Genomic DNA, 23,782 nt, shown 5'->3' with positions numbered 1-23,782 from the left:
CCCACACTCTCAGGACCCTCCATTTGGATTCATCTATAGGATAGATTCCAGGCATTGATGGTTCCTTAAAAGCAGGCTGGATGACTTTCTGTGCACCACAGTTGAAAACTGCTGCTTAGGGAGTTCCCATTGTGGCTCAGCAAATAATGAACCTGACTATATCCATGAGGATGCAGGTTTGATCCCTAGCCTTGCTCAGTAGATTAAGGATCCAGTGTTGGTGTGAGCTGTGGTGTAGGTCTCAGACGTGGCTCAGATCTGGTGTTACTGTGGCTGTGGTATAGGCCAGCAGCTGCAGCTCCAGTTCAACCCCTAGCTGGAAACTTCCATATGCTGTGGAAGCAGACCCTCCCCCCCCCAAAAAAAAAGAAAGAAAAAGAAATAGAAAACTGCTGCTTAAATGGAGCGGCATCACAGTGGTGATGGAGGCGCTCTCGTGAATCACCAAGGACAGAAGCTGTCACCTCCTCTAAACAGTCTCTGGAACATTTGGAATTTCAGGTGCTCTTCACAGCTGTTTACTATTCATGTTTCCTTTGCTTATCTTAGACAATAATTTTCTTAAGGTCAAGGTCAGAAGTAAGCTTGTTTAATGTAAGCTGTATGATATATATCAAAGTAACGTGTATAATCTGTTGTTTCCTGGATTGTCTTGATTCTAAAATAAAGAGCTTGGGAGTTCCCATTGTGGCTCAGCAGTAACGAACCCGACTAGCATCCATGAGGATGGGGGTTTGATCCTTGATCTTGTTCAGTAGGTTAAGGATCTGGCATTGCCCGGAGCTGTGATATAGGTCTCAGATGCAGCTGGGATCTGGCTTTGCTGTGGCTGTGGTGTAGGCCAGCAGCTGCAGCTCCAATTCAACCCTTAGCCTGGGAACTTCCACATGCCTCAGGTACAGCCCTAAAAAGACAAAAATAAATAAATAAAATAAAACAAAAAGTTTCAACCTCTGTCCTTTTTTCTGTTAAGTGTACAGTTCTTTCTGATTTAGAAATATATAGTAATGAGCAATAAATAACTTTTAAAACTAATTGAAGGGAATCTTTAAAAAAACAAAAATGAAAATCAACTTAAGCCAAATCTTAGCTCATGGAAATTGTAATAAAATCGTCTCTTCTGATTAGACATCTTTCTTTATATGAGACAGTTAAAACTCAAAACAATCTACATTCTTAACAGTAGGGAATTATTTAGCTCAAATATGACACTCCAATATAAAAATTCTGTGCAATCACTAAAAATTATGTAGAGTACTGCTTAACACTAATGTAGAAAGCTATTTCAGTATATTGAATGAAAATCTCAAGTTACAAAAAGTATAGTATGGTATGTCATTTTCTCTTTTTTTTTTTTTTTCTTTTTACTTATCATGACATGAATACAGGGGAGTACACAAAACTGAAATGTACAGCTTGATGCATTATCAGAAAGGGAGCCTCTTAAGGCATAACTAACATCCCAGAAGCCCCTCCTGGGAACTTTTCATCACTAACTCTTTCCTTTTAACCATAGGTAACCCACTGAACTGGCTTCTAACTCTGTGGATTGATTTGGCCTGTTTTTGAATCTTACGTGAAAAAATACAGCATTTTGCTCAGCATTACGTTTCCTAAATCAATCCATGTGTTCCTACATAGTTATAATTCATTCAGTTGCATTGCTATATAGTATTTCATTGTATGAAACTACTGTAATTTATTTATCCATTTTATTTGTCCCAGATTTGGGCAGTTGCAAATAATGCTCTATGTAATTCCTTGTACATGTCTTATGCAAATACTATCTCAAATTTTCATAGCTTTACAGAACTTGATATCTGTATAATACTTTCTCCTACTATTGTATTTTCATTCTATTTAGCTCTAATTTTTATTGGGCTTTTTTTTTTTTTTTTTTTTTTTTTTTTTTGTCTTTTGTCTTTTTTGTCTTTGTTGTTGTTGTCATTGTTGCTATTTCTTGGGCTGCTCCCGCGGCATATGGAGGTTCCCAGGCTAGGGGTTGAATCGGAGCTGTAGCCACTGGCCTACGCCAGAGCCACAGCAACTCGGGATCCGAGCCGCATCTGCAACCTACATCACAGCTCACGGCAACGCCAGATCGTTAACCCACTGAGCAAGGGCAGGGATCGAACCCGCAACCTCATGGTTCCTAGTCGGATTCGTTAACCACTGCGCCACGACGGGAACTCCGGGCTTTTTTTTCTTGATCCATGTGTAATTGAGAAGTGAATTGCTTAGTTTGTCACACACTAGCGACTATTAACATAGTATTTACAACTATTAACATGCATTTACATTAAGTATCGTAAGTAATCTAGAAATGATATGAAGTACACGAGAAGTTGTACATAGATTATATTCATGTACTGTATCATTTTATATAAAGGACTTGAGCATCTGTGGATATTGGTATCTATGGGAGTCCTGGACCAATCCCCCATGGATACCAGGGGACAACTGTGTGTGGGAAATTTTCTACTTATCTTTGTTGTTGTTGATTTTAGTCAGAATATGTTCTGTATGATTTCAATTGCTTGAGTTTTCTTGAGACTTGCTTTATGGCCCATCACTTGTCAGTTTGGACAAACATTCTGTATGCTAAAAAGAATATGAATTTCTACAGTCATTGGGTGTAGTGTTCTATATGTGTCAATTGAGTCATGTTTCTTAGTCCCATTGTTTAAATCTTTTGAATCCCTACTGAATTTACTTTTTCTATCCAATGCTGAGACAATACTGTTGGAATTTTCCACTCTGTGGGTTTGTCTCTTTCTCCTTTTAGTTTTGTTCATTTTGACTTATATATTTTAAGATATGTTGAGTCCATACAGATTTAATGTTGTTATCTTCTTGTTGAACTAACTTTTGTATCATGAAATGTCCTCATTTATATCCAGAAATGTTTTTTGCTTTCCATTATATTTTGTGGCTTAGCTGTGTTACTTTCTTTTGGTTATCTCATACTTGCAACCTTCTAACATTTTAAGGTTCATCTTTTGTAAGTATCATATCTCTAGTTTTGTTCATTTTCTTAACCATTCTGACTTTTTTTTTTTTTTTTTTTTTTTTTTTTTGGCTGTACTTGTAGCATACGAAGAGTCTAGGCTAGGGGTCAAATCGGAGCTGCAGCTGCAGGCCTACCTCACAGACACAGCAACACTGGATCTGAGCTACACCTGCAACCTATGCTGCAGCTTGTGGCAATGCTGGATCCTTAACCCACTGAGCCTTAAACCATGGATACCAAGGGGGATTGAACCCACATCTTTACAGAGACAATGTCAGGTCCTTAACTCACTGAGCCCCAATAGAAACTCACTGACAGTCTTTTGATTAGAGTAATTAATGGATTTGGATTTTAATTTTGGATTTTAATTTGGATTTTAATTTGGATTTTAATTTTCTATCTTACTTGCTTTTATTTTGCTTTTCCATGTTCCCTTTTCTCTCCTTTCTCACCCTCTTTTGGTTTAAGTTTATATTTTCAAACAAGAAATTATTCTGTTATATAATCCGTACAATTTAGATTTACTCATGCATTTACCTTTCTGTCGTTCTTTATTTCTTACTGCACTGCCAAGCTTCCCAGGGTAATTTTCCCCTTTCCTAAAGAACATCCTTTAGTTCAAAAGACTTGAACTGTTCTTTAGTTTGTATAGAAATGCTTTTATTTTACCTCTGTCAGAAGAATGCTTTGCAACTAAAAAGAAATATCTTTAGGAGTTCCCTGGTGGCTCAGCAGGTAAAAGATCCAGCATTGTCACTGATGTGATGTGAGTTCGATCCCTGACCTGGGAACTTTTATATACCTTGGGTGTGTCTAAAAAAAAAGATATTTTTAGTTGTTAAAAAACTCTAGGTTAAACTAGAGTAGTATCTTAAGGAATGAAGACTAAATGCTTAATTTTTTCTATTATGAACAGAAACCTTTTTGTGATCAAATAAATGGTTTCTTGTTGGTCTAATTTAATTACATGCTAGATGCTACCATATACTTTTGCCTCCTTTTTGTTAATTTTCAGGTTGGCCTGGGACAGCTGCATCTGCATGGAGGGCGTGGAGTAGAGCAAAATCACCAGGTAACTTTCCTATCCTTAGTGCTTTGTATTTCATATTATACCAAGAAATGATGCTCTAGATATATTTCCTTTTTTTCTTTTTCTTTCTCTCTCTCTCTCTCTTTTTTTTTTTTTTTTTTTTTTTTTTGCCTTTTTTTAGGGCTGAACCTGCGGCATATGGAGATTCCCAGGCTAGGGGATGAATTGGAACTACAGATATGTTTCTAGCTAAATAAGTTAGTAACAGTATCAAATTTTGTTACTAAGACAAAGATCACAAATGAGCTGTCAAGATCTAATCCCTGAGGAAACTGAAGAATAAAAATGTGATCATATCTCATAGTGATGGGAAAGGTTTTATTCTAAAACCTAGTTCTCAGTACCAAAAATGCAGAAATGATGTCTTGTTTTTCTCCAGGTGTGTGATAGAAGTATGTCTTACAATTCCTATTGGAAAATATTTCATAATACTGAGGAAAATTTATGAAAAACCAGGAGTGTACAACTCTAGCAGTCAGGTCTATATCCAGCTACCAACTTTGTCTGCTTTTTGTCCAGTGTATTCACTCACCTCTTCCCTTCTTTCTGTCAGCACACCTATCACTTGTGTGAATAATTTCCTGCTTGCATTTCCTAAGCAACAGTCTGTCTTTGTAAACTACATCTGATCATGCAGTCCCTTGCTTAACTCTTTCGAGTGGTCTGTGATTTCCAGTAGCTTGAAAACCAAAACCTTTAACATGACCTCTGTGGCCTTTTGACAGTCTCTGTTTACCTCACCAGCCTCTTGCTTTTTGAGTCACAGGCACACAGACCTTTTCTCAGGTCTTTGGAAATTTTAAGAACGTCCCTGTTTCAGGACTTGTGGAAGCCTAGTCTGTCTGGAGTGAATATTACTATCCCACCTCCTTTCTCCACATAGCCATTCCTACTCATCCTCCTGAACTCAACTCCAGTACCTTTCCCCCTCATGTCCCCCCTCATGTCTCCCCTGATTACTACCCGGCTCTAAGATTTGGTCCTGTACCACCAATTCTTGATTTCTGAAAATCTGTGTTCCTACAGCCCTAATCTACTGTAAAGTAGTTAATTATGTAACTGTTTCCCCTGCTAGAATATAAAGTCCAAAAGAACATGGACTCTGTCTGCTTTGTTTCCTTTATTCCCAGCACCTGACAGTGCCCAACATGTAGTAAGTCCTCCATAAATGTTTTCAGACTAATAGAACTCTGCTTTTCTACCATGCCAGTTAAGCATTCTAATTAAGGTTATTTCATACACCATAGTGCATCAGCTTTAATAATTAGATTGTAACAAAATACACATCACTAAAACAATACCAAATGTTGGTACTTTTTTAAAAAATTATTATTCAAACAGTATTCATATCTATAGGTCATTAGATAACTTTCAGTATCTCTAGGTCATAACATTTGTATATCATTGGGGCAGTGAAGCATCAAATGAACTGGTTAATAAAATGTCAGGTGAGAGAACAGAATTCTGGTTAAGAATTTGCTGCATACTTTTTACACAAGTTTGGGGACATTCTTCGTGTATGCTGACTACACAATGATAAATTTTCACAGAAGAAAAGGCGCTCCCAATACATAATTGCATTAATTCAGCCATTATTTGGGTACCACCTGTTGCATTCACTGCAAGGCATTCAGGATACAGTGCTGAACCTTTCTTCCTTACCTTTGCAGAACTTCAAGTTTATAGAATCATTAGGTATTTTTTTAAATGATCACACCAACAAATACATAATAAATTGTGATTGTTACAATGGAGAATTAAAGAGTCCAAAGACAAGTTAAAGAGTGGGAGGGCACACTTGTCCCTGAAGAGATGTGTGTGACATTTTAGTTGAACCTTGGAGGTCAGATCATTCCAGGCCAAAAAGCATGTCTGTAGGTCCTGAGGCAGGAAGGAACATAGCTGATATACCCAGAGTGCAGAGAGCAAGATCAAACAGAAGTCAGATAGACAGTGTCTAATCACGTCAGTGTGGTCCCTGCAACACTTACTTCCAGGGGCTAGAAGGACCAGGGTGTTGAGATTTAAGAAGAGTCGCTTTGGATGACCCCAAGAATAAAAGCAGAGAAATCAGAAAGGGACACATTCCAGGAGCTCTGCTGAGAGATAATTCAGCTTAGACTAGAATTGTGGGAATGGAGGATAATAGATGGATTCAAGATGTATTTGGTGGCAAAACTTACATAGCATAATTAGATATGAGAGGGAAGTGGGGTGGGTACTTTGGGCAACCAACAGATGTCTTACCATTTACTTAAACTGAGATACTTCAGTATAACAAGATTTTTTTTTAATGTTCATAAAGTATTTTTATTAAAAGCCACAGATTCTATTAATAACTAATTATTTTCATAAATTCCTTTCTCACAGAGAGCATTTGACTACTTCAATTTAGCAGCGAATGCTGGCAATTCCCATGCCATGGCCTTCTTGGGAAAGGTACTGTGATATTGTGTAATAGCAAGATGTGTTTGCATGGTAAGCAAACACATTGTATTGTATTCATCATCTACGATTTACCAAAAATAAGCTGGAAAAAAAATTTCCAATGCAAGCACTTAAGATAAGTACTATTCTGGGAGTTCCCTTGTGGCACAGTGGGTTAAGGATCTGGCGTTGTCACTGCAGCAGCTCGGGTCACTGCTGTGGCACAGGTTAGATCTCTGTCCCAGGAACTTCCACATGCCACAGGTGCAGCCAAAAAAGAAAAAGAAAAAAAAAAAAAAAAAAAAAAAAAGATCTATTCTGAGGCATTTTCTTAGGAAACTTAAAGGTAACATAGCATTTGCTTATCAGTATGTTAATTCTCCATTGAAATTAACTCTATCTGCACTCTTAATGTTTTATGTATCACACACAGTAAGGAGTTTATGCTGTTTGTTTTTTTGCTAAGTCTGGCATAATTGCCTGTTCACTTTCATGCTGAGTTGAAATTTGTCTGCAGACCTTTTAATTGTCCCCATTATGACAGCTATCACCCACTTCTCAGTGCAGTTCTTTTCTCAAGCAAGGAAATGTTTAAGTCTACAGACTTAATAGATTCCATGTGTCCTGGCATTATCTCAAAACTTTCTTTTTCATCATTTTGAAAACTAACACAATGTAAACCAATGGGTATTTTCACCTGTAACTAAGTCCTAAGGTTAGGAGGCTCGAGTAGACTGTATCTCAAAAAAGTTTTTACAAAGAGAAGAATATAATCCTTCTTTGCCACATGATTACAACTAGTCAGTTGGGGCCTGAGAACTTTATATTTAGATATTCTAACTATTACAGTGTAGAAGTTGGTATCATCTGTCTATTTTTGTTAGCATTTAAGAAATTTTCATTCCAGTCTTCTCAGTTCTTGCTCTGAATTACTAGTTTTCCCTACTTGAAAAAAAGATTTCCTGGAGTTCCCATCATGACTCAGTGGTAATGAACCTGGCGACTATCCATGAGGATACGGGTTTGATCCCTGGCCTTGTTCAGTGTTAGTCTCTTCAGTAAGGAACCAGCATTTCTGTGAACTGTGGTGCGGGTCATAGGCATGGCTTGGATCCCCTGTTGCTCTGGCTGTGGCATAGGCTGGCAGCTGCACCTCCAGTCCCTATCCTGGGAACTTCCATAAGCCACAGGTGTGACTCTAAAAAGCAAAATATATACATTTCCTTTACTTATTTCCTTAATATGTATATGGATCAAAACAGTACTACTGGTCATTCTGTTTTCCTTTCTCTAGGCCCTTTTATCAGGTCCCATACCTAATATTCTATAATTGTTTAATGACTGAAACCATTTAAAATAACCTTTTAGGAAGTTCCTTTGTGGCACAGCAGGTTAAGGATCTGGCATTGCTGCAGCTGTGGCACAGGTCATAACTTGTGGTGCAGGTTCCATCTCTGGCCCAGGGACTTCCACATGCCACGGGCTTGGCTGAAAAACAAACAGACAAAACAAATAAAATAACCTTTTATCTATATCTTTTCCTGAATTTAAAAACTTACCATGTGGGGGAAAGCAGTGGTAGAAGAGAAAGGAAAATGGACATTGCTGTTGGCTCTCCTTTTCCTCATTAAATAGCTGATCCCAAGCAACTAATTAACCATTTGAGGGCCCTGGGACAGAGTGAGAAGAAAGATTTGTCTTGAGGTTAAGTTTCTTCTCCTGAGATTGATCAATGAACTGATTTTATATATTCATGTTTCTAGAGAAGTTGTAAACTTGCTATGACATAGAATATATAATATTAAAATGTCTACTTTTAGGGTTTTGCTTTCAAGTCTAAAATATCCTGTGAGAAATTTTAAACTTTGTTGAACGATTTCATGAAATCTAACAAATGACAAAATGAGATGAAATAGGGAAAAAAATGTACCTGGAAAGATTATAGCTAATACCGAAATTGGGGTCTGTTTTCCAGATGTATTCAGAGGGAAGTGATATTGTACCTCAGAGTAATGAAACAGCTCTTCACTACTTTAAAAAAGCTGCTGACATGGTAAGACTTCATGACTCTGTATTGAAATGTGTACCATTTATTTTATTAAAGGATTAATCATAATTAACTTTTACCATAAATTATTGAAATTGCTTTTGTAAATATGATTCATGTGGATGAATTGACTAGAAAAAGCCTTCTCAATAAAAAGCAATATATCAAGAGTATACGGTGGAGAAAAGACAGTCTCTTTAATAGGTGGTGCTGGGAAAACTGGACAGCTACCAATAAAAGAATAAAATTAGAACATTCTATAACACCATACACAAAAGTAAACTCAAAATGGATTAAAGACCTAAATGTAAAGTCAGATACTACAAAACTCTTAGAGGAAAACATAGGCAGAACACTCTTGGACCTAAGTCGCAGCAATATCTTTTTTGATGGACCTCCTAGAGTAATGGAAATAAAAACAAAAATAAACAAATGGGACCTAATTAAACTTGAAAGCTTTTGCACAGCAAAGGAAACCATAAACAAAATGAAAAGACAACTCGCAGGATGGGAGAATATTCGCAAATAAAGCAACCAGCAAGGGATTAATATCCAAAATATACAAACAGGTCATGCAGCTCACTATCAAAAAACCCAGTCAAAAGAATGGGCAGATCTAAATAGACATTTCTCCAAAGAAGACAGACAAGTGGCCAAAGAGCACATGAAAAGGGCTCAGTATCACTAATTATTAGAGAAATGCAACTCAAAACACAATGAAGTATCATCTCACACTGGTCAAAATCACCATCATCAAAAAGTCTACAAACAATAAATGCTGGCGAGAATGTGGAGAAAAGGGAACCCTCCCAAACTGTGGATGGGAATATAAATTGGTATAACCACTATAGAGAACAGTATGGAAATTCCTTAAAAAACTAAATATAAGGAGTTCCCATTGTGGCTCAGTAGGCTAAGAACCTGACTAGTATCCATGAGGTTGTGGATTCAATCCTTGGCCTCGCTCAGGGGGTTTAAGGATCTGGCTTTGCTGCAAGCTGTGGTGTAGGTCGCAGATGTGGCTCAGAATCTGGCATTGCTATGGCTGTAGCATAGGCTGGCAGCTGCAGCTCTGATTCAACCCCTAGCCTGGGAACTTCCATATGTCACAGGTGCAGCCCTAAAAAGCAAAAAAAAAAAAAAAAAAGAAAGAAAAGAAAAAAAGCCTAAATATAGAACTACCATATGATCTAGCAATCACACTCCTGGGCATATATCCAGGAAAAAAAGCCATAATTCAAAAAGATACATGCACCCCACTGTTCACTGAAGCGCTATGTACAATACCCAAGACACAGATGCACCCTAAATATCCACTGACAAAGGAGTAGTTAAAGATGTCTATATATATATGTTTATATATATATACACACACACACACATACACATACACACACAATGGAATATTAGCCATAAAAAATGAAATAATGCCATTTACAGCAACATGGATGGACCTAGAGATTGTCATACTAAATGGAGTAAGAGAGGAAGACAAATATGATATCTCTTTTATGTGAAATTAAATTTTTTAAGATGGTACAAATGAACTTATTTACAGAGTAGAAGCAGACTCACAGATCTCAAAGTCAAACTTAATGGTTGCCAAGGGGGAAATGTGGGGGCAAGGGATAAACTGGGAGTTTGGGATTGACATATACATACTGCTATATATAGAATTACCAATAGGGACCTACTGTGTAGCACAAGAAACTCTGCTCAGTATTCTGTGATAACCTAGATGGGAAAGGAATCTGAAAAAGAGTGGATATGTGTATATGTGAGGCTGATTCACTTTGCTATACACCTGAAACTAACACAATGTTGTGAATCAACTATACTCCAATAAAGTAAAAATGTATAGATACCGCTTTCATTTAAGAGGTGAGATTATTGAATATTAAGTCTCTGTATCAATTTCACTGAGACATTTCCTGATGAGGGAAATAATGATTTTAGTAATGGAATTAGGGGTATATAGTTTATCCTATTTACATTGCAACTTGAGGTTTAAAGCTTATGTAACTGGATAGTTTTGATAATTACAATACATAAGTTAGACTTTCTTTGTCCCAGAGAAAGCTACATATGAATATTCAAGATCCTCTGTCTCCAGTGTGGACCCTTATCTCTTTGTCAGCTAGTACTTGCCACCGTAGTCCCAAATGCCAGTTGAGTGTTTCCCAAAGGGGCACTGTGACACATTTCTTAAAAGACGCCTCTGTCTCTATGAGTTTAGGTGAATACTAGATTTTTCTCTTTTAGGTCTCAAAACAATGATTATCTTTGCTCCACAACACGCCCACAGTCTAAGCATATCCTTACCTCCTGATCCAAATATTAATTTGTTGATTCAGCCCCATGGTGGCAGCATCTTTATTGGGGTGGGGTTACCAATGAAAAACTACCCCCCCCAAAAAATAACATACTTTTAATTTTGAAAAGAGTAAGTAGTAGAGAATAAATAGTAAAGAGTAAATAGTCATGTTTTATATCGCAAATTTATGAAACAGATAGTCACAAGGTAGGTCACCAAAACTTAATTCTAAGTAAATTTACTTGTTACTCTTTTTTAGCAAATTACTGAAAATCAACTTTCTAAAAATCAGTATCATGTTTAGTCTGATAGGAAGGGGAAACTTTCATTTTGAATTGAAAAGTGTTAAGATATGTTTTGAATATGCTTGGAAATTATTTCTTTTGCAGCCATTTATTCTTGCCTAATTTTTAATGAATCCTTTCATTTTGTCTCTGGTTGGCAGGGAAACCCTGTTGGACAGAGTGGGCTCGGAATGGCTTACCTCTATGGGAGGGGAGTTCAAGTTGTAAGTTTTTTTGTTTTTTTGTTTTTGTCTTTTTGCCTTTTTTTCTTGAGCCGCTCCCGCGGCATATGGAGGTTCCCAGGCTAGGGGTAGAATTGGAGCTGTAGCTGCTGGCCTACGCCAGAGCCACAGCAACGCGGGATCTGAGCCGCGTCTGCAACCTACACCACAGCTCACGGCAACACCGGATCCTTAACCCCTTGAGCAAGGCCAGGGATCAAACCCACAACCTCATGGTTCCTAGTCAGATTCGTTAACCACTGCGCCATGACGGGAACTCCTCAAGTTGTAAGTTTTCTGTCTAACCTTCTGGTCAGCTGGTGAGGTAGGGAAATATTCAGTCAGCCCAGCTGAGGCCATTTCGTTATGACCAAAGCTGAGCCTGTGCTGTTGTCTCTGAGTTTGGTTCCCTACCACCCTATGCCCACCATGGCCACTGCCTTCTTAGAACAGCTGTGAATCTGGGACCTTCTCCTGAAGCTGTGAAACTGTTTCTCATTTTGTCTGTGTTGTCTACCCCACCTACTCTTCCATCCCTCCTGACCTTAAACCCCTTTCTGTTCCTTCTTCACCCAAGTCTAAGAAAACTCTTTTAAGTCCTCCCATGTAGATGCAAAAAAGCTTTCTGATCTACCCTTTGCCCTTCTAGCTACCACCTCTTTTCTCTCTAGCCAGATTTCTCCAAGAGATGGACTCTGCAAGCAGCTGCCTTTCAGTCTTCAGCTGCCAGCAGTCAGGCTTCTGTCTCATGTGACTGCTTTCCACAGCTCACAGTAACCTCCTCAACGTCAACCCCAGTTGGCACTTTTTGGTCCTACCTCACTTGCAATCTTTCTTCCCTGGGTCTGTCTTGGTTTTCCTGGGCCACTGCTCCTCATTGTTCTGTGCTGCTTGCTCATGTTGGATACTCCTGGATCCTCATCACTGTCTGATCCTCTTCTCTGTCTGATTCCTCCAAGTAATATGTTTTCTTAAGCTGGGCCTGAAACTAAGAACTAGATATAGAATTCTGATCAAGGTATTCCCTAGCACAGAAGATAGCAACATGGTCTCATTTTTTCCCTTCTAGTCCTTTTAGGATACTAAAGTCCAGTAGTGACTTTGGTTTAATTTTTCTCTAGGGATGTGTATGATATCTGAAATCTATTAAACACATAATGTTTGATAAGCCACCCAGGGAAGGAACAAATAAGGAGAGAATAATGTTTCTTATTCTTAGAAAAATTGAGGTTTAAAAATTAGAAAAGATAGGACTGTTTCTTAATTTCTGGCCTGCTGTCCTAGTTTTGTTTATGCTTTCTGAAAGCAGACATACCAACTGCTTCACAAAACACTCTATTGATTTTTTCACAGTCTTAAATATTAATCTCTCATGACTTACAAAATATTGCCATCTGTACATTGTAAAAAATTAGAAGATCATCCCTTGAATGACTCAAGAATATTTTATGTGTGCTTTGTTAATTCTTTTTATGACTGCATCTCCTAACTTCTGAGTGTATCAGCCTTTTGAGATTTCTCATCATGTGACCATGTGACCTCTTTTTCTACAGAATTATGATCTAGCACTGAAGTATTTCCAGAAAGCTGCTGAACAAGGCTGGGTGGATGGGCAACTGCAGCTTGGCTCTATGTACTATAGTAAGTAATATTGAATTAATGATGGACACGCCAAATCTAAATCACCTATTTTCCACTAGATGCCACTGTGATATGGAAGTGAGAGCAATTGAATTTCTAGCTGATTCATGTCCTTCCAGCTCAGTGATTTGTGTATCTTGCATTTCATTGTAGATTATATTTTCTATATTAATGTAAAAATCTATATTAATAAGATTCACATCTTTCTGGAGTAAGAATTCTGAATTTCATTTAGTTTTATTCCTGTGGAAGTCTTCTCTGATGCTTCTATTAAATCTTATTTAAGAGTACTCCTGACCTTTCATGTGATTTTCCTTACAGATGGCATTGGAGTCAAGAGGGATTATAAACAGGCCTTGAAGTATTTTAACTTAGCGTCTCAGGGAGGCCATATCTTGGCTTTCTATAACCTGGCACAGATGCACGCCAGTGGCACAGGTGTGATGCGGTCGTGTCACACGGCAGTGGAGGTAAGGGCTTTTCTACCAATTCATACATAGGAAATCATTTTGCCCAGAGGAAATTCTACCATTATAATTCTGGTTTTCTTTGCATGATTTCTTCTAGAGTAGAAACAGACTCAGCCTACCAGTATTGATATACTAACGGAAGAATCAGGGGCTGTGTGTTAGTGTCATAGTTATTAATTCGATTTGTCTTTTCCTTGGGGAAGCAGCTTTTTTTTTTTTTTCCTGTCTTTTTAGAACTTCACCTGCAGCATATGGAATTTCCCAGGCTAGGGGTTGAATCAGAACTGCTGCTGCCAGCCTACACCACAGCCACAGCAACACCAGATCCATGCTGCCTCTACGACCTACACCTCAGCAACGCTGGATCCTTAACCTCCTGAGTGAAGCCAAGGATCAAACCCACATCCTCATGGATGCTAGTCAGATTCGTTACCACTGAGCCACAACAGGAACTCTGGAATCAGCATTTAAAGGGCAGATATTGTTGTCTTCAGTCTCTCTAGCACCTAAGACAGTGTCTGAGACCTAGTTAGTTTCAGAAAGTGTATGTTGGGCATTGTCTTGTGGCTCAGTGGGTTAAAGATCCAGCATTGTCATTGCTGCGGCTCAGGTCATGATGTGGAGGGGATTCAGTCCCTGGCCTGGGAACTTCCACATGCTGCAAATGCAATTAAAAAAAAAAAAAAAAAGTGTATGTTAAATGAATGTTGCAAGAAGAATGATTCTTCAAGAATATTTTATGTATTCTTTGTTAATTCTTTTTATGAATGAGTCTTCTCCTAGTTGGAACTTTTCCTCTTTAGCTTTCTCATAACTGGCACTTTAGAGTGACAGTGTTAAATGCTTAGCAAAGTTTCTAAACCACTCTGTGCTTCAGTTTCTTCACTTGTAAAATGGGGGATTTAATAGGATTTTACTCTTAAGAGAATGGTCCCTCATGGGAGGAATATGTGAATTAAAATAGTATTATACATAAATCACTAGGACAGTGCCTGGCCAGAGTAAATGGCATATAATTACTTGCTGTTGTTTTTATACATCTATTCTAAAGACTAAGTGAAAGCTTCAGATAAATATTGCAGACTTTTATATATATTTAATAAAACTGCCAGAGATTCAAAGAGCAAGTTTAACAATCGCTTGTAGCCAAAAGTGCAAAGATGATTTTCTGACATATCTTTCTTATTTTGTATTGATTTTTTTCCCCTGTTCTCACAGTTGTTTAAGAATGTATGTGAACGGGGCCGGTGGTCTGAAAGGCTCATGACTGCCTATAACAGCTATAAAGATGGTGACTACAATGCCGCAGTGGTCCAGTACCTCCTGTTGGCCGAGCAAGGCTATGAAGTGGCACAAAGCAATGCAGCCTTCATTCTTGATCAAAGTAAGGTTCATTTCAGTCCTGCCCTGGGTATAGAAAATACAAGGGTTCACATTGGGTTAACCTGTCTAATAAGAAAAGCCACAAAGACACTTCTTTATCATTGTGACTAGAACTTAGCATGTGCTTAAGTTATTCTGCCTCAGATCTATAAGCCACCAGAAGATGGTTTCATTGAATTGACAGTTGAAGTGGATTTGACATTCATCATAAAATTAACTGCTTTACATTTTTCTTATTTTTTCTTTTCTTCATGGCTGCACCTGTGGCATGTGGAAGTTCCCGGGCTAGGAGTCAAATCACAGCTGCAGCTGCCAGCCTGCACCACAGCTTTGCTGCAAGGTCGAATCCTTAACCCACTGAGCAAGGCCAGAGATCAAACCCACATCCTCGTGAAACACTATGTCATGTTCTTAACCCACTGAGCCATAATGGGAACTCCTAAATACATTTTTCAAAAGTGGTGTGTACGTCCCTAGTGATTCAGTAATTAGTCTCACTGTTTGTTAGTTTTGTGGATAAAATGTCTCAGGAAGTAGTGGTATCCTGAATGCAATGATTCTTTTGAACTCAGTATTTTATTTCAATTCCTGTTTAATTTCAATCATTTTTTTTCATTTAATATTTCTTATATCCCAGTTCTTACTTAAATTATGCTCCATGTAACTACCCTAGTTTGCAGATGAAGTCTAGCTTTCCTTCAATGCCTGAATTTTGTCTTTCCTTGTAGGAGAAGCAACCATTGTAGGTGAGAATGAAACATACCCCAGAGCTTTGCTGCACTGGAACCGAGCCGCCTCACAAGGTAAGTGATTGGTTAATTCTAGGATAAGAGTTTTACTGAAGGGCCTTTCTTTCTTTTTCATTTTTTTGGTTTGTTTTTAATCTCCCATAAAGATTAGATCATATCATTCACCACTTTAAAATTAAGCAGAGACACTAACTGTTACTTAAACTTGTTTGCATTTATGATTGGTATTCATTCTTAAAATGGAAGTTCTAGTCCCTGCAAGGTCTTTGTGTTGGACATTTTTATCATGCTGAGGTTTACTCTTTGGCAGTTAGTTTGAGGCTGGTAAGTTGTATAAAATGAGAATTGAATGGAGTATGTAATAGAATGTAGATGTAAAACCTAAAAGATTTTAACCTTTACCTACTCTTTTTCATTTGAATATTTCTTTCTCAGCCATACTGACAACATTGTCTGCCTGTCCTTTCTCCAAGCCTAAACAACGGTCCAGTTGAATTATTTTAAAATGTGGTGACACGATAAAGTAATCGTTTGAAGTGTATTATGAGCAAAATAAGGAATACCACTCACTTTATTTTGCCTCTTCCTGAATATTAGAAAAGGAAGAGCAACATGTCTGCTACACTTTTACTAAATGTATAGCTTGGCTGGAGAATTTGTGGTAAGAGTTTGTATATTACGAATTAAAATTGTATTCTATGTAAGCATGTTAGGAGGAGAAGTAAGAGTTTGGCCTGTTTTAAACACTTTATTTATTGGCAGTTTTGCATTTAACTTTTGTTGAAGGCTATACTGTGGCTAGAATTAAGCTTGGAGACTACCATTTCTACGGGTTCGGCACTGATGTAGATTACGAGACGGCATTTATTCATTATCGTCTAGCATCTGAGCAACAGCACAGTGCACAAGCAATGTTTAACCTGGGATACATGCATGAGAAAGGACTGGGCATTAAACAGGTAAGTGTGACTTCCAAACAAATCTGTGAATAATGTAATTGTAAGTTGGGGGAAACGACTTTTTTTTTTTTTTTTTTAATAGGAGATAGTCTTCCTTTGGAATGGTCTCAGATTTTAGGTGCTAAGTTAGGAGACAAATTTGCAATGTTTCAGAAGACTGCCCTGCACCTCTCATTCTGGAGCACATGCACTGTTATATTTAGAATATTAAGCCAAAGCCAGATGAATGAAAATGGAAAAGTAGTGCTGCCTCTCCTGATACCTCCTGTTTAAGAAACTGTCCACCAGTGGCCAAATTCTGTCATTTCTAAATTATTTTGAAATGAATTAAAATATTTGCTACTGATAAACTTACTCTTATACCTCCCTCATGAAGTCTTTATTTTTTATTTTATCTTTATTTATTTATCTTTATTTTTTTATTTTTTAAATGATTTTTATTTTTTCCATTATAGCTGGTTTACAGTGTTCTGTCAGTTTTCTACTGTACAGCAAAGTGACCCAGTCACACATACCTATATACATTCTTTTTCTCACATTATCCTCCATCATGCTCCATCACTAGTGACTAGATGTAGTTCCCAGTTCTATACAGCAGGATCTCACTGCTTACCATTCCAAATGCAAAAGTTTGCCTCTATTAACCCCAGATTCCCAGTCCATCCTACTCCCTCCCCCTCCCCCTTGGAAACCACAAGTCTGTTCTCCAAGTCCATGAGTTTCTTTTCTGTGGAAAGGTTCATTTGTGTCGTATATCAGATATAAGTAATATCATATGGTATTTGTCTTTCTCTTTCTGACTTAGTATGAGAGTCTCTAGTTCCATCCATGATGGCTGCAACTAGCATTATTTTATTCTTTTTTATGGCTGAGTTATTCTGTTTTGTGTATATACAAAGTCTAATAATCTTTAGAACCATGGTCTTAAGGCTTTGCCTTTGTACCCTTAAAATAATTTTGACATTTAAAATTTTTCATCATAAGTTTCAAGGGGTCTAAATTCTGGCTATTTAAACACAAGTTGGTAAATAAAATGACCAAATTAAATACCAAAATAATTTGATAACTTCATTATTATTAACTTTTAAAAAACACCATAGCAAATTCATGAAATAGAAGTTGTATCTTTTCCTTTTCTCCCTGTATTTATATTTTTAGTCCATTATTACCACAGAATTGTGATCATTCTACCGTGCTTATCTGAAACAAAAAAGTATAAAATTCAAATTTGAATTTATTTCCTGTGATTATAGGCTCTTACTGTTAAGAAAAGTTCTTGAGATATTATTAGTCATAATTGGTCAATTATTAATACAGTATTGATCTCATCAACATTATGATATAAAATTTTACTCTTTGTGGTAATTATTAAAAATGCATCTTTTAATGAGATGAAAGGAGCATCTTTTAAAATTAGTCTAGGAGTTCCTCTTGTGGCTGAGCAGTAACAAACCCAACAAGCATCCATGAGGATGCAGTTTCGATCCCTGGTCTCGCTCAATGGATTAACAATCCGTCACTGCCATGAGCTGTGGTACAGGTCGCAGACATGGCTCAGATCCCACATCGCTGTGGCTGTGGTATAGGCCAGCAGCTGCAGCTCCAATTCGACCCCTCGCCTGGGAACTTCCATACACTGCACATGTGGCCCTTAAAAATAAATTAGTCTATTATTTCATAGATTTAACTTTAATTCTACTTTCATTTTAAAAACGTATGACTGGAATCATGTTCACATAAAAAAAGTATATGGAAATGAGAAGAATTTTACTGCAGCAAGGTCGCTTAATTCTTTAAACTGTCTTGGTTAGCTTGGGCTACTGTAGCAATGCAATAGATGTTTATTTCTCATAGTTCTGGAGGTTGGGAAGTTGGAGATCAAGGCACTGGCAGATTCGATGTCTGGTGGAGGCCCTCTTCTCTATGTGTCCTCATGTGAGGAAAGAGCAGGAGAGAAGCAGCACCCTTTAGGGACTCTGATGAGGACACTAATTCCCTTCAGGAGAGCTCTGCCCTTATGACTTCATCTAGTCCTAAGAACCTCTCAAAGACACCATCACATTAGGGGGTAGGGCTTCAACATAGGACTCTTAGGGAGACACAAACATTTAGTCCCAAACATATGCCAAAAATCAGACTTATCTCTAATTAAAATTATTTCTAATGATCTGTGACCTGGTAACTTGGGTAGCCACCACCCCCCTTCAATTCTGTTGAAAGCAAAGAATTGGAAACTAGAGACTTGCAAAAGAAGGTGTTCCCTGTTCACTGGACTGATACTTTCTTAGTTTCCAGGAGGAATACCTGAGAGGCTTTACCAAGGTTTATCAAATAGCTAATGAGGATACCCCCTATCATTCAGTCACTTAGAGACACTTTGTGGCCTCATGTGCCTAAAAGAGGGTTGTTCATTTCATTTTGCTATTTTTTAATTCCAATATGTGTTTTGATATTTTACATTTATATTAATATTAGATACTTGAATATAGTTTTATCAAGGATCTGGAGCTGCAGGCTGAGTGCATTCTGTTCATGGACAGTCTTTGCCATGTAACGTAGTTGTTGAAACCTCCCTGCATTGTCGGACCAGTCAGCCAAATCAGACTTAGTTTCTATCAGAAATTCTGATTTCATTTTTTTTTTTTTTTGGCCATGCCTATAGCATGCAGAAGTTCCCAAAAACCATGCCACAGCAGCAACCCAAGCCACTACATTGCCAATACCAGATCCTTAATCTGCTGAGCCACAGGGGAGCTCCTTATTTTTTAATTCAAATCAAATTAGTATGTATTTGATGCCTAATGTAAAGGTCACACCTAAGTTATGGTTTTATACATAACTGGTAATAATTTACTAAAGACAGAATTAAAGTGATATAACTCAAGCAGTCTTTTTATAACAGGCTATAAAATAAGAAACTTAATCTGTGCTTTTCTCATAATAATTTAATTTGCAGTATAAAGCATTTATACAAATCCTTGTGAATAAAGACTGTGATGAGAGGCATAGTATTTCTTTGATTAGGGTCAAGGGAGGAAACCCTGGGATTCAGCTTTTAAGAACAATTAATTGGAGCTCCCGCTGTGGCACAATGGGATAGCGGTGGGGGTGGGCGGGTCTTGGGAGCCCTGGGACACAGGTTTGATCCCTGCCCTGGTACAATGGGTTAGGGATCTGGTGTTGCTACAGCTGTGGCTTAGTTCGCAGCTGTGGCTCAGATCCGATCGCTGGCCCGGGAGCTCCATATGCCTCGGGGCGGCCAAAAAAAAAAGGACAATTAATCATGTATAAAAATCAGAATAATTTCATTAGTCTTCATAAGACATTATGATCAACTTTTCCTGTTGGCTTTCTGCTTTTTTAAGTGAAAGAGATATTCAGTCTCTAAAAAACTAATCATCCAGCATTCAGTATAGGTAGAAAAATGTTAAGTATTAAATAAGATGAGGATTGGTTATAATCAGAATAAATCAGGATGTGATTGATAGATATGATTGATAGATAAGATTTACTTACTCTGTTGAACCATCCACACATAATCTATGGATCACATAAAGGTTGATCCTGAAAAATCATGCTCAAATAAAAAATGGCAGTACAAATAAAATTCATTACTTTTTTTTAAAAATTGAAGACACTAATCATACTGTTACTATTATTTGAAGGTCCTCTTCTTTTTAACTAATAACACACCTTAGGGACAAGTATAGCAAATAGCTGAAAGTAACTGCTATATTTAAATATGTGGAAAAGGTCAGTTTTATGTTCAGCCTTTCTTTCCCATGTCTCATGGAATCCTTACCTATGAATTTGGAATTCTTTGACAGTAGTCAGACACTGTCCATGCAAGTACCCCTTGGAAAACCTTGAGTATGTCTACCCCCATTGGAAGATCATTGCTCCAGACTGAAACCAGGATTGCTTTCATTGACTGGTTTTAGGTAGGAAAAAATTAACTTGAGACTTAACGTTTCATTCCTAGAAGTCTCTAGGTTGATAGATACACAAATAGCTGTGGCCAGCATAACTGCACAGCAAATAAGACGTTAGGTTGGGGGAACATGAGTTAACTTTTACATTCTTTCCATTAAATTTTTCAAAATTATAAGCAGTTACATAATTAAAGAAATTTTATAATTAAAGCTTGAGTTTTTTCTTTAGGTAAGCAAAATTTTAAAATGAAACTTGGAAGGTAAAGTAAACTTCCCTAATATATAAGTAGTGATTATTTGTACTTATTTTAAAAAGAATTGAATTCTGGTTTGTTACCTATATTATAGGACATTCACCTTGCAAAACGTTTTTATGACATGGCAGCCGAAGCCAGCCCAGATGCACAGGTACCAGTCTTCCTAGCCCTCTGCAAATTGGGCGTTGTCTATTTCTTGCAGTACATACGGGAAACAAATGTAAGTAGTCCATGATTCTTTTCAATAAAATACAAATGATGTAATTTTCTCAGTCCACAGGTTTGTTTTAGCAAAGCTGGGGGAGAGGGGAGGAGGGACGGACCGGTAAGTGTCTGATCTCTACCCCCAACTCCCTTCCAGGGGAGGTGCAGGCAGACCTCATCAGTGAGGGCTGAGTGTGGCCACAGAGCACTGACTATCCCCAGGTAGTATTTGACAATGGTTCATAGTGCTAAAGCATTTTTCATTGAATCAGATGACTGCCTAGCAGTGACTCAGACCAGCCCCTGAAAAAGAGAATTTAAGTCAAGGGAAGAAGAAGTAGAACCTGAGAACCTTCCCAGACTGTTGTACTTCAGAGGCTTCTGATAGTGAAACGTGTTGAAAACACCACCAGAACTATGTTCTCTAAAAATACCTTGAATTATTTAAAGGCTAATGGTAGAACCTTGCCAGGAGATGAGTGGACTGCCCATTCTCTTTAAAACTGCCAGCTTTTTAGTTACAATATAGTATGTGGGTGCTCTTGGGTTCTCCAGTTTTCTATTTTGTTTACAGTACCTGTTGTTCCTCATAATGGAGTCACAGTGTAGCATTTCACTCTGAAAGTCCTCAAATGTATGCACAAAGAAGGGCTGTTTAACTTTAATTTACTCCAGACCAGAAAAGGATGATGTTTCAATCTTCTGTTAACATCTTTCAAAACAAGTTGATGCAACATTTCAGCATTAGATTCCAAAACAGGATTTCCCTCTTTGTTACACAGATGCGAATGTAGTCCGTGCTGCTTCAGCATCTATACAGAGAAATTCAACAACCTTTCCCTTTTGCAGCCCTAGAACTGCACCGAGGTCCTCCGTGCATAGGGCTCCAGAGGGCTGCAGATATTGACCCGTGTCCTCCTGATTGATCATAAATTTGTCAAATTTGTAATTGTTCAGTAGCGTGAGGCAGGTATGCTGTACACTCTGCTAACTGAAAGGATCTTTGTTGCTTTAATTAAAAAGCTAGCATTGTGACCGCCTGCTCTTTCTCTCTCAGAACTATTTCAGGCCCTTGTCTCACAATTTTTATTACTAATAAACTATTTATCACAGCCTAGTATTTCGTCTTATACTATGCCTTCTTAAGTTTTTTTTTTTAATACAGAAGTACCCCCAAAAAAATACTAAAAATGCCTCATAATCCTACCACCTAGATATTCCAACTGAAAAAAGAAGCATAATAAGTATTGACGGTAAGAAAGTCAAACACTACAGAAAAACAAAATCCCCTACCCCAGGGAATACAGTTAATAGTTTCTTGTAATTTTCTTCCAGAAAAATTTTAGTACCTATACCTACAAATATGTATTATGGGGACAACTTAAATGAACTTTTATTTAAACGTAAAGGATTATACCCGTATTTACTTTCTTTATGGGTAACAGAAAATGCCAGGAATAACTTAAGTGACATTAAAAAGCTGAAATATCATAGATGAAGAACATTTAAGTTCAGTTTCAGCTGTTAAAAAGCATTATTTGCTCAGCTATTAAACATTTGAATTCCTGCCATCTTCAGTTACTTGAGAGAAGTAAAATATCCTTGCTCTCATTAGAATAGAGCTTTTTAGCCAGTATATCATCACTAAAAATAGGATATAAGTATGGCAACATACTGATTTTTTTTCTCCCCTCAGTCGTCCATTGTCCCCAGTGTTTGTTTCAGATATTCCTAGGAAAAATGGTTGGAAATTAGTGCATTAGTTTACTGATGGAAAGCAGCTTTTTAAGACACTTTATATAGTCAACCGTTAAGAACTAATGGCTCAGGTCCTCAGATATAATATTTTGAGTTTTGGTTGAAGGCTTTAAAACCTTTTTTGTTGTTGTTCTTAATTTTATTAGATTGGATCCTTTGTTACACTGGATCCTTAACCCACTGAGCCACCTGGGAACTCCTTTATTTATTTATTTATTTATTTTGGAAGTATGGTTGATGTACAATACAATTTTTAGAGGTTACATTCCAGTTTTAGTTTTAAAATGTTTGCTATATTCCCTGTGATTTGTGATGTACAGTATATATCCTTGTAGCTTATTTTATACCAATAGTTTGTACCTCTTAATCCCCTACCATTCCCCTCCCACCTTCCCTCTCCCCACTGGTAACCACTGGTTTGCTCTCTATATCTGAGTCAGGTTCTTTTTTATTATATTCGTAGTTTGTTGTATTTTTTAGTTTCTGCATATATGTGATATCATTCAGTATTTGTCTTTCCCTCTCTGACTTATTTCACTTAGCAAAATGCCCTCCAAGTCCATCCATGGACTTATTGCATGTTGCCACAGATGGCAAAATTCCATTCTTTTTTACGGCTGAGTAGTATTCCTGTGTGTGTGCGTGTGTGTGTGTGTGTGCACGCGCATGTGTGTGCACATGCGTGTGCATGTGTTTTTACCATATCTTCATCCATTCATCCCATTTTTGTTTTTCTTTTTAGAACTGCATCTGCAGCATATGGAAATTCCCAGACGAGGAGTCAAATTTGAGCTTCATCTGCCAGCCTACACCATAGCCACAGCAATGCCAGATCCAAGCCGCATCTGCAACTTACACTGCAGCTTGTGGCAATATTGGATCCTTAACCCACTGAGTGAGGCCAGGGATCAACCTCACATCCTCATGGATACTAGTTGGGTTCATAACCCACTGAGCCACAGTGAGAACTCCTATCCATTTGTCTTTTGATGGACACTTAGGTTGCTTCTATACTTGGCAATTATGAATAATGCCG

At 37.6% G+C, this 23,782-nt stretch overlaps 1 protein-coding gene across 1 annotated transcript in view; it reads left to right on the top strand.

Annotated features, from left to right (window-relative positions):
- The window catches only part of SEL1L (SEL1L adaptor subunit of ERAD E3 ubiquitin ligase), a 64,440-nt gene that overhangs the window by 36,182 nt on the left and 4,476 nt on the right, over positions 1-23,782 (top strand). The window contains exons 11-20 of the mRNA XM_021099584.2: positions 4,026-4,082; positions 6,471-6,539; positions 8,503-8,580; positions 11,334-11,396; positions 12,947-13,034; positions 13,356-13,504; positions 14,723-14,888; positions 15,616-15,690; positions 16,423-16,595; positions 20,876-21,004. Of these exons, the coding sequence (XP_020955243.1) occupies positions 4,026-4,082; positions 6,471-6,539; positions 8,503-8,580; positions 11,334-11,396; positions 12,947-13,034; positions 13,356-13,504; positions 14,723-14,888; positions 15,616-15,690; positions 16,423-16,595; positions 20,876-21,004 (1,047 nt within the window). The remainder of the gene's footprint in view (positions 1-4,025; positions 4,083-6,470; positions 6,540-8,502; positions 8,581-11,333; positions 11,397-12,946; positions 13,035-13,355; positions 13,505-14,722; positions 14,889-15,615; positions 15,691-16,422; positions 16,596-20,875; positions 21,005-23,782) is intronic.

This window comes from Sus scrofa, chromosome 7, assembly GCF_054392235.1.
Source record: "Sus scrofa isolate SSC_HxYL_T2T_F1_AM1 chromosome 7, Sscrofa_HxYL_maternal_Yorkshire_Landrace_v2.0, whole genome shotgun sequence".
NCBI classification, from domain to species: Eukaryota; Metazoa; Chordata; class Mammalia; order Artiodactyla; family Suidae; genus Sus; species Sus scrofa.
Note: the sequence above shows the minus strand (reverse complement) of the source record. Positions and strands in the feature narration are given on the sequence as shown.